The 12177-nt window shown below is 26.4% G+C and overlaps 1 protein-coding gene across 1 annotated transcript in view; it reads right to left on the bottom strand.

The window, feature by feature from the left end:
* Positions 1 to 12177, bottom strand: part of LOC112688177 (semaphorin-1A) — a 131069-nt gene that overhangs the window by 8240 nt on the left and 110652 nt on the right. Inside the window, exons 8-12 of the mRNA XM_025561250.1 lie at positions 11386 to 11490; positions 11144 to 11232; positions 6286 to 6427; positions 1681 to 2029; positions 1494 to 1576 (exon numbers count right to left, since the gene is read on the bottom strand). Coding sequence (XP_025417035.1) covers positions 1494 to 1576; positions 1681 to 2029; positions 6286 to 6427; positions 11144 to 11232; positions 11386 to 11490 — 768 coding nt within the window. The remainder of the gene's footprint in view (positions 1 to 1493; positions 1577 to 1680; positions 2030 to 6285; positions 6428 to 11143; positions 11233 to 11385; positions 11491 to 12177) is intronic.

Below are 12177 nucleotides of genomic sequence, written 5' to 3'. Positions count from 1 at the left end.
ATGGTAGTGTGTTAGTTTATTGACACTTTTATTATAACCTCACTTACAATAAATAGTACTAACAAATCACATTGCCAACAAATTTCTGTTATAACATAGCAACCACCTATAAGTTAATTGACAAAGTTTTCCCAGATATAACACAAAATTATAGAAATCATTAGTGGTTCAATACAAGTGCCATATTACCAGCCAAAAACAACGATGTCAAATCAAAAAATACAATCAATTTCAAAATTCAAAACAGAATTCCAGGTTAGATTTAAGAGACTTGATAACCTACAAGTCCATCGATACTGTAATTCATTCAAGACAAATTTATCAACTATCCAACTGAATTCTTAAATTCACTTGATTTTTCAAGCATGCCACCACATGTTCTAACATTGAAAATCCCCATCATTTTTCTACGAAACATCAATCAACCATGACTCTACAATGATACCAAGTTTTCGGTGAAAAATTTGATGAACAACATTATCAAAGCTCCAATTTTAAAAAGAAAATTTAAAGAAAAATATGCACTGTTGCCACGAATCCTAATGTTTCCAACAGATATGACATTCGAATTTAAATATATCCACAATTTACCAGTTCAACTTGCCTTTGTAATGACCATCAACAAATCACAAGGATAATCACTACAAATGTATAGAGTAAATTTGGAATATCCATATTTCTCATATAGACTGTTGTTAGTCTGCTTACGCGCTGAAAAACCTTTGATTTGAAAAAAAATATTGTTTATCCAAATGCTCTTCAATAAAAAGTTCAATTGAAAGTTTTAACTGACAATTTTCTCGATAAAGGAAATAAAAATACATAATGATCCAAAGTAAATTTAATATTGCTGTAACGATAATAGTAATAACATTTCTTTAAATTTAATAACAGCACAGCAAATTATAGGTATATTTAAAATTTACCTATTACCATACACTATAAACAATATTTTAACCGTTTATTCGAGTGATTCACACTGAAAAAGGCATAGAGCTTATAGAGAGTAACACCTAAAAGAAGTAGAATACTCACAATTTTCTCACCAGGCAACTCCAGGCAATTCAGCAATGAATAAATAAAAATCTATTTAAAAAAAATGAAAATACCACTCGCTCATTGATCATTGTTACAAATCAAAAACGACAATATATATGAACTTGAAAGTTGACATAGTGGTCTCCCAATACTTTAGTCTCAAAACTTACAATAAGAATGGATTTTAAAATATATTGGCACTGATAAAGACGATGAAAAACAAGGAATTTAAACGTAAACCCTAAACTATCATACCTATTCATTTTAAATTTCATTGTATTTGTCTTATAACTAAACACTTAAATCAAACTAGGCTATAAATAGTATAAGGTACTAATCCATTAAAAATGATGCCTCGGTAAAGACTATACTGTGCGAAGCAGAGTAATTCAGCTAATATATATATATATATAATATGTGTATTTGCATAACATTAATGAAAACGGAATAAATACCTGTTCCGATGAACAAGACGTCATAAAATTTTCCGTCAATGGTTTTGACTTGTGGATCCACAGCAATCACCGTGAACCTGTAACTATGCAAACGTAGCGAAAAAAAATTATAAAATGTGCGTGGACGTCGGATTACACTTCAAAGCTTAAGTATCATAGATCTAATTTAACGAAAATAGGTAATTACTTGACACTTGTACGGATGATAATAGGCTGTTGGTAGAACGACCGTACAGCTTCGTCCATCAGCGAGTGACTTTTAATAAAGTTGAGCGTGAGATCGGGCAGCGTTCTTGAGTCGTTGGCACACTGACCCGGCCTAGGGTCCGGTACCTTTGACCCGGGTACCGGTAACCAGTTGGCATTCATATAGTTCTGCTCCTTGAATTCACCCTCAAATGAATCGAGAATGTCGGACAACGAAAACGCACACACCGCCGACCCCGTGATACTATTGACGGGGGTTGTGAATACGCCGTACATCATGAAATGCTGTTTGGTGCCGTACACTCCTTGCACCAGGTCAGTTGCTGATTCTGCAAGCGAGAAACAGAAAATACGAATACCTATAATAATAATTGTAAAAACGGCAGTGAAATAAAGGCACGTGCGTGTACTCAATGTAGTAGTGGTTGCGGTTGTAATGTCATTGGTAGTTACCCTTGTGGGTCAAGGATATGTTGCCAGTATTAATAAGTGCATGAGTGTGACATATATTAACACAAATGTGTTAGGACACACTTGACTGATAAAGTGGTTTTGAAGTGTTGTACCTTTTAAGCGTACGACACATTCACTCAAGAACGAAGTTTAAAATCGTATTTAGACTGTAATATATAGGTGAATTATATATCTACAGTATATATTAAGTATTAAGTATTAAGTCCACAACAATGTAACTCACATTTTAATTACATATAAGTACTTGAATATTTAAAAAATTCATGTATAAATGGGTGTGTGTATGTGTGTGTGTGTGTGTGTGTGTGTGTGTGTGTATCTGAGTAAGAGTAAAACCAATATACATTTATGGATTAACATTCTTGGCTTACCAAAAATTTTGTTTGTAGGTGTATTTGAAAAGAGAGAACATACAAAAACAAATGTTTCAATGATTGTTTAATAATGTAATAATATGTTGATATAAAATCATAAATAAACATGTTTACCAAAATCTACCAGCATTATCAGTTTTATGGATATTTCGAAAATAATATTTTAAAAACGGATATACTTGAGAACGATTAGAGCATTGTTTTTTAAATTTCGTTTTTTATTTTGCATTAACTGTATAACAAAAAAAAAAAAAAACTAAATAAAAAAAAAAGTGAATTGATTGAAATAGTCTTCATGTAGAATTCAGATATGTATTTAAAATTAGTACGCTTCACAATATCGATTGGACTGATGGAAGAAAAATGTATAATTAGTTCTTCAAATACCATTTTTAAAAATCTAAGACATTGCTAGTATGACACACACATGTGCGCCAATATATTTAAGTATCATATTAGAATCATATATTTTGAAATTGGTACACGTGCATCGTGCGATTTCTATTTTATTTTTATATTTTTAGACACCGATTTGTATAGTTTATTGTGATCAAGTACAATGTACACATGGAGCACGATCAAAATAAAAGAAACAGTAGTTGTTTGTACTATTCCCCTCAAGGCTCAATGGGAATAAATATTGCATTACTGAACAAATTTGTCTTGGAATAGCATTAATGAACTACATAAATTAATTGATTCGAAGAAATACAAACTTTTTTCAGATATCGTTTACATAATAGGTACATAGAACGAGGTCGTATTCGTTTGTACACAAAGATATAAAATATATATTAAAATCAACTACTATTTAATTTAAATATTATAAATATAATGTTATTTTTTTTTTTTATTATTTACCAACCAGCCCTTGGGCTGTTAACAAAATATATATATATATATATATTTATATAAATATAAATACAATAAAAATATTTTTAATGGTTGTTGTAATTCCATCAAATCACATGCGATTTCAATCGATACGGATTCACGCACCATAATAGAAAAACAAATATGACCCAAACAAAACTTTCATGATTATGATTTGACTACATTCATAATATGTCGTCCCAGATGTATACATATTGGATTTAGTTAAGAACGAAAATAGATAAACGCAGTTGATCATGTATTTTTCTGTTATGTATTATGACAGTACATTTAGTTGTCATTTATTGTTTTTTTATAATGCTCACTTTTATATACGTTAATATTTATTTTCACAATTATATATACTCTTTAAAGTTCTCGAAAAAAAAAATATATTTGTATTTCGATCAAAGTGAACTATCATTTAATTATATTTTTATTTAATTCAGCAACAAAGTATATTATATACGTATTAAGATAGATATAAAAAATTATAATATCAAAATATATACAAACAACAGAAACTGAAAAACGAGGTAAAATCTTTTCTTCTTTTTTTTTTTTTTAAATGGCGCTTTTTGTAAGACAATTTTGACCAGTTATTTTTTTTATGAAAAGTTGTTCAAAATACTGGTTTTTTTTTATGAATAATACTTTTAAAACGATAGTTTATTTATAAATATATTGTTTTACATGGAAAATGCAATCATTAATCCCAAGATTTAATTTTCAAAGACTGCCACAGAAAACATAACTTAAAATTACAAAAACATCGCTTAGGCCATTAAGAATAAAATAAGTGAAGGCAAAAATAAAAAGTTTTCTGAGTTATTTTTGAAGACAACATATTAAAATTGATAAATACAGGGGTTTGACTGGAACTATTTTTTAATAGTTTTACGAAATTTAAGTAAAAATATACAAGTCGATGAGAATGCATATACTAGTAGTAATATATTTATTACGCAATATTGATAAACAATTGCATTACAGTTAAACACTGAATTTTTTTTGACAAGATAATTATAAATTTCATATTATATAATCATAGCGAACAAAATTATAAGATGCATAAGCTAAGTGTAAATGAAATATTTGTGTAATACGAGTTAATGTAATATAATTGTATTTTATTGTTTAAAAAAATAAAATTCAATGAAAATCACAAATTTTAGATGACCATTATTTGTATAAATTTCTAATGCCAAACGTACAGTGTGAATGTATAAACATTTTATACAGTTGAACATATACGTAGTTTTAACTTTGAATACATATATGAATTTACTATTGTACTACATTTTATTGTGTCATACGTAGTATTAACGTATAGATAATCATGAAATAATGGGAGAGGAAAAGAGAAAGAAAATGAAAATAGGAAAAATAAAAGTAGAGATAGAGGGCAAAATAAGTTCAGCGTGGTGAAAGTGGTTTTATAATTAAAACTATGCGTAAGCGAGTAACCTTTAATGTGCTCGAATAATTCTTCCACAAGTGAAACCCCATATTTTATTCTGCTTCCCTATGTATTTTATTCATTTCATAATGGCAAGGGTGAACTTTTTCCCTTGATAGTAAGTGGAAAATGAAAAATAATAATAAGTTTAAAAAAGAAAAAAATAGACAGTCTTTTCCTTCAATTTTTTTCTTTTTTAGAACTGTGTAGTCGGGTAAAAGAAACACCATGTTAAAAAAGTTTTTCTATGAAAACTTCAGTTTCAGTTGAATTACTTATTCGTATGTTTTACTTTTCCGTAGGATACACAAAACGTGACTTTTTATTCATAATAAAATCACCTCAAACGATTATTTCTTTTTAAAACCCCAGGGAATATACAGTATGATAATATCAAATAAAATCCAATACAATGTATTGTTGTTCGTTTTATTTCCAATAGAATTAGAATAGAATATAAGAATTAGAATGCAAGGAAGCGAGGTAAATAAATCACCTTAAGATTTTTGTAGACAAAAATATGTTAATGGTATTCTTATAAGTGAATATTAAAATATTTATTCTACCAATATTCAATAAAAAATTATGATTTATATTATTATTAAATAATGTAATAAGTATCCTGGTTTTAACGAGCTTAAATAATGATTAATTTTATAATTTTTAATTTTTAAAATTTAAAAATTTTTATTTTTATTTGTTGACAGTTTCATAAAACTTAAATTATTTGTCAACATTTTTTTTTTTTTTTTTTAACATACCAGCGAATAGTTATAATGACAATAGAAAATAACACGATTTTTTTAATATCATAAATACCTAGGTAATACTGTTATCATTAATGATTACTACCTACACAACATATTGATAATATAAAATCATTATAACAATAAAATAATTTAATTGAGATTTATGAGTCATTAAATTCAAGTTAAAACATAAATTTCAAATATCAATTACGTGTAACATACAAATTACCGATGAATGCATGCTAAAAAATAAGAACAAGTTAAATTGATTTCAAATATAATAATGAGACTATTTAATGCGATAAGTAGATAACTTTTAAGTTTTTATTAATTAATTTCAGTGTCAAATACGTGTATGAAGGGAATTTATATAACTTAACATTAGATGGCTATAATTAGATATTTACATTTTTATTAATATTACTAAATGGGTTACATACGTTTACATTTTAAACTATATTCATTTTTCGTATATGTTATTGACGATTATTTGAAAAATATTTAAAAACAGTACAATTGATTTTGTAAATTATATTATTTTTTCATGGCCAACAAATTTCAAGAGTTTATTAAAATTAATACAATCCGAATATTATAAATTAATACACACTAATTTATCTACTTCTATATTGATATATGGATAACATTATACTCACGTATTTCGTTGAAGTAAAAGGGGAACTCGCCGGGTACGGAACAGTTGAGACGAGACTTCAGGTACGAAGTCCATCGATTTTTGAGCTGCTGGGGTCCACCACGATCGTTTTTACACACTCTAGCGACCCGAGAGAATACGTTCTAAGAAAAAACCAAAAAATATAATTACACACCGTCAATTGATAGGAATTTTTACACTAAGAGTAGTACCTAAGATATAATAAAATGTTAAGAGATGAAGAGATGAAAAAACCAGTATAAAAAAAAAAAAAAAAATACGATTTATTACGTCTGTTATACACTTTATTGCGTGGTTGAATTAATGAGCGGTAGGCAATCTCTAGAGACTGTCTTTCTGTTCCTTTGTCGGCAGCCATTTTGTCATTAAAACAGTAAAAAAAAAATGGAAGTGGACATGATTAAAAAAAGGTATACTAAAACGGACATATATGTGGAAAGAAATGTATTTTTTATATACATATATAGAGTAATATAACAAATAATAATAAATGTGTACATTAATATAAAGATGCACTAGCATACGTACGTATAAAAAATTGCAGTAGTAAAAATATGTAAACAATTATAAAAATAAGTGAGAATAAGTCAACGAATAAAAACAGAGGTAGTTAATAGAGGAAACCCATCCCTTATTATTCAGAATAATACGTTAATAATATACGTCTTTTAACTATATATATATATATATATATAATATAAGTAAGATAATAATTCTTGTTTGTACATATACGCATTGTTTTATTTAGTATGATAAATGATTACAAGACAATTTCTTTAACAAACCGTATCGTTAACCTATACAACGGATTAAAATAGCTATATATATATATATATATATATATACTTAATACCAAAATGTAATTCCAAAAATTTGCATTTTAAAGCCATTAGTCTTGTACGACTTAACACGTTTCTGAAAGTGATCATAATACATTCGAGTCTGAAACACTAATCTATTTTATGACACAACGTAAGTATTCGTAAGAACAGAAATAGAATATAACACATTGTAAATTATTAATTGTAACTTATCTTTAACTTCACCACAAGCCTCCATTGAAAAAAATTAAGACATATTTTATTCTATCAAACTTAAACACTACGAAGAAAAAATTATTATAATAAAAAAAAAGTTAGTCAAATTTAGATATCTTTTGTTTTAGTATTATGGAACATATGACAAAACACAATATTACTTGTAACGTAAATACAATATCATTTTGGAACATTGTATTTAAAATACGAATGTAGTTACTGTTTCGAGAAAAAGATATTTTGTATACACAATAATTAAGAAAATGTAACATAATTTAATAATGGTCAAATTGATGTTATATCAAATTTTTATAAATTTTATATATAATATAACTTATGTAACAATTTGAAACATTATTAAGTTTAGTTTAATTATCTTTTGAAGTATAAAAGATTTAATCAATGAAAAATATTAAAAATTTCAACTACAAACTACAAATGTAAGTATTGGAATGAATGTTTATAAATAAGCTAAAATAAACAAATTAAAATAATAAATAGAAAAAAGAAAGAATAAATTAAAAAATCACTTTTAAATTATAAAAATTTAATTCAATTTTTATTTATTTTGTTTCGAATTTTTAACAAGGATTGCAATTAATTGATTTCGATATGATTCGATTTAGGTTTTAGTGAAAAGGCATACTTGTTTATTGAAGAAATCAAAATGCTTGTGAATTAAGACAACCTTTAGCTATATTATAAAATAAAATTTAAATTCCTACATATAATTAATTACAAGAAATATCCACATTATTACATTTTTAAATCTAAATAATCCATTCAATAAAATAAGACAAATAATGCTAAAAATAAAAAGGATACAGGTAAGGGTGAATGATATTGTTTTTTTAAATTTGAAATCAGTATACCGATGCTCTTAAAAAAAAACAATAATGAGTGAAAGAGATCGTATGGAACAATTTATATTTTATAACATGGTTGATTAAATTAAATAAATAAATACATAAATTAATTTTTTTCAATTTAATGAGATTAATTTAATATAAAAATTATATTGCGTATAACTTACAGCAATATATAGGTACTAAAATAAAAAAACGTGTAAAAATTCCATGGACATAAGAAAAACTTTCAAAATTAGGTAGTGAAAATAATAATATATGAATAATACTTCATTGAGTATATTAGTTTTTTCGATTTATGTATAGATAATTATTAAAAAAAAAAATTAAATAAGTAATAGATCTATTATTTATATAAGTTTTACATTAGTGGTGTGTTAAACTCATTTTTGGTCAAGAGTAAAAATGTATATAGGCATTTCATTTACAACCTCTAACGGCTTTATTTAACCCACAAACATTAAACTTAATAATTATAAATTACACCTATATTTGAATATACTTAATTGGTTAATTTATTAAATTCAAATGATGTAGTCTTATAAATTACAGAGGCGTATTTAGACTTACTTTTATGGGAACGACTCAAATTTTTTCTTAAATTCAAGCTCAATATTTACAAGTAAAATTGTTGGTAAAATTTAAATCTGGGGAATCCTTAATATTTATGGTTTTTTTTTTTTAATCTAATGCCGGATCGACTTAGAATTGACTTTTGTATAGTTTTTTTTTTTTTTTTAACACCTATCTGTGTTTTAAAAGTTACGCTTATGTTTTATTTGATTTTTAACTAAGTATAGACCCGACAAAAAGCCCAATTCAGTATTCACAGCCACGCTTAATTTGATTTCGTTATAAAATTATCCACATTAAAAAAATTTAAAATATTTATCTCACACATAATTGATTCCTTGAATTCGTATTCGGGGGAGAGGGCGTGATCGCCTCTTCGTCTTCCTAAAATACGCCCCAGATAAATAATTATATTGAATGTATTATTATTAAACACAGTATGGAAGTATTTGACGAACCACTACAAACTTTTGAAGAAGCAAGGCTCTAAAATAATACTTTCATCGCGTTACAGTTACAAATATCCCAAGTAAAAATCTGTGGTTTAGTAGCTTTGAAATCTTTATATTACAAACAAATTTAATTATGAGTAGTTAATAAAATGGTTAATAAAATTACTCGGTAATGACAAACGTAAATTAAAAAATTTAAAAAGAAAACGAATTTATCCAACTGAGAAAAATCTCGTAAGATTTCAAAATAAACCACGTATAACTTGATATATTACGTATAAACTATATAAATGTATGGGAACATTAATATGTTTGTCGTTTTTCTGCATTAATTTTAATATACACACCATAAAGAAATTAATTTATGTTAGCAAAAATACATTGATAACAATCTCGATAAAAGGAATATTTACTTCAAATTAACATGTCACACGGAGTGAATTCTCATTAAAATGAATAACTTAAAAATAAAAAACACTAACTTTAACAATATATATGAAAAAAAAAATAATAATACGGCATTTAATAAGTAATAAAAATTATATCGTCATATAGGGGCACACTAAAACAATATTATTAGGATATTAGTGTTTGATTCTAGTTTTACATAAATTAAATCTACAATTAAAAAAGGTACCATAAATCTAAATTAGACGAATTATGAAATGATTCACTGTACCTACTGAATTTATAAATAATCATAAGAAGTACTCAAAGGGGAGGGATTTGCAGGGGGACGGAGCTTCTCTATTATTATTTTTTTTTGCGTACCCCAGCTACATTTTTTTCCCTAGAATGGAGAACACCACGTTCATTCTAACTAATGCTCAAAATAATTTTTATTAAAATGTGGATTTCAGGATTTTAATTTACGTCAATTTTATGATGAATATTTCGATTTATAATATCAAAACTATTTTTAATATTTGTTTATTAACAAGTTGAGCTCGGCTAGTATTATCACTTATCAGTGCCCAACCTATGTTAGCCGAAATTACTTTCGGTCGAATAGAGACTAACAATAACTGTTTGTCAACTTCATAGTGTATGAAATTAAATTTTGTAATTTAATGAAATGATGGTTTTGGAATTACATTTATAGTGATTTTTGTTAAAATTAAAGGCAAATCAAAACAATATTTATAAGTATATAAAATAAGCTATATTATCATTTTCTCCTCCGATTGGTTAGAGTAGTTCTACACAGTGTATATAATATGAAAAAAAAAAAAATGTGGAACTCGTACTTCCGTGAAAGTGATTTCTGTAGCTGATGCGCACTATCAGATTGCATATTATCCATAGATTCTCAGTAAATCGGTAGACATACGTAAATAACATAGCCTCAAGACGACCGATTCGTCGAGTTACTGCTCAGACTCAGCTCCAGTTTATGGATAAATCGTGTTTGCGTAAATCGACCCACCCATGTCGAATAATAGACAAAACATGTCGCCTAGCTGTTTGACGTTATCTAAACCGAATATTCCATCTCAATTTTCCGCCAACTCGAGTAATCCCTTAAGCAATGTTCATAACTCTTACGTATAAACCCACTGGTGAATTTAATATACTAAGATAATCACACTCGCTTAAAAATATATCGAATGACTTCATACCATTTGAAAATTATCTGATAATAAATCATTTTACCAAGCTCGCAGTAGTTATTGTTTTCATTTTAACTGTTTGAATAGTACAAAAACAATATGCAAACCTAATAGAAACAGTACAACTCAATAATCAAAATAGGTAAAATAAAGTTCGGGAAACATTTGGTAGGTTTACCGTAATTTGTCATAAGAATCAAATGAAAAAAAAAGCCGCCATTTCATGGGTCAGATAGGTCCAATTCGTTACACAAATTTATGGAAAACGGGGAAGGAGAAAAATAAATAATAATAACTCACTTTTCCGCAGTTTATATATTCGACAGCTGTTTCTCTGAAGAAGAAGTAGACGAAATCGCCATGAGCATAGGAATGCACAAAATGTGGAGCTGAAAAAAAAACAACTTGTCAATGTCATAGAAAATTAAGATACTGTCCTTATTCGTTCGACACTTGAATATAACATACACAATATATAAGTATAAATATATACATGCGTATGTATATAATGAGAGCAAAAGAAAGTGAAATATTGATATTACCATTCAAACTCAAAGAGTCATACTGTTCGGTCTGTAACTGTTCTTTGTAAATTATAGGGTCCATGCTAGAAAAATCGGCTACTGTGGCGGAGAATAAATTTCCATCTAAAGTAAAAAAAAATATACAAATACATATAAATAATACCAAATTTGGTACATTTACGATCTGCAAATGTATTAAGTAATTTTTAAAACAATTTAAATCAAAATTATCTAAAATTAAATTTAAATGCATTATTTTTTAATTTGACTGATAAACGGTTTAGATTTAGTTCTACATTAAACAAAATAATTATTACTATTTCTAAAAACAATGATTAAGTTAATATACTCATTTTGATTTTTAAACTTTAAAGTTTATTTTTAAATTAAAAAAGATAAATTTTATTCTACAGAAAAAAAAATTTAATTAAATTAAAAAAAACGAAAACGTAATTTTGGAATAACATGATACCACTATAAATGCTCACCTGTTGAGGTTAAAATAACATAATTATTTTTTATGAAAACTTTAAAAGAAATATAAATATTTTCTTTATTATACAAAATTAAACAATCATTATTAAGAATACTAAATTTACTACAATTTAGTCACGACTGTTATAAATCCTTCATAACTGAAATTAAAATTGATATTCTTTATGTCAATTTATTTAGAAAGCACATTTTGATTACACTTATTAATTTTTTTATTTCATAAGACTTAAGTTAACTTATATTCATAGTTATAGAAAAAATCAATCCTAATGATAAAAATGATATGTACTCAGCTTCTGAAATATTTAAACAATG

The sequence above is a fragment of the Sipha flava genome, unplaced genomic scaffold (assembly GCF_003268045.1).
Source record: "Sipha flava isolate LNK unplaced genomic scaffold, YSA_version1 110_pilon_pilon, whole genome shotgun sequence".
In the NCBI taxonomy this organism is placed as follows: Eukaryota; Metazoa; Arthropoda; class Insecta; order Hemiptera; family Aphididae; genus Sipha; species Sipha flava.
This window is presented reverse-complemented; position numbering and strand designations above follow the sequence as displayed.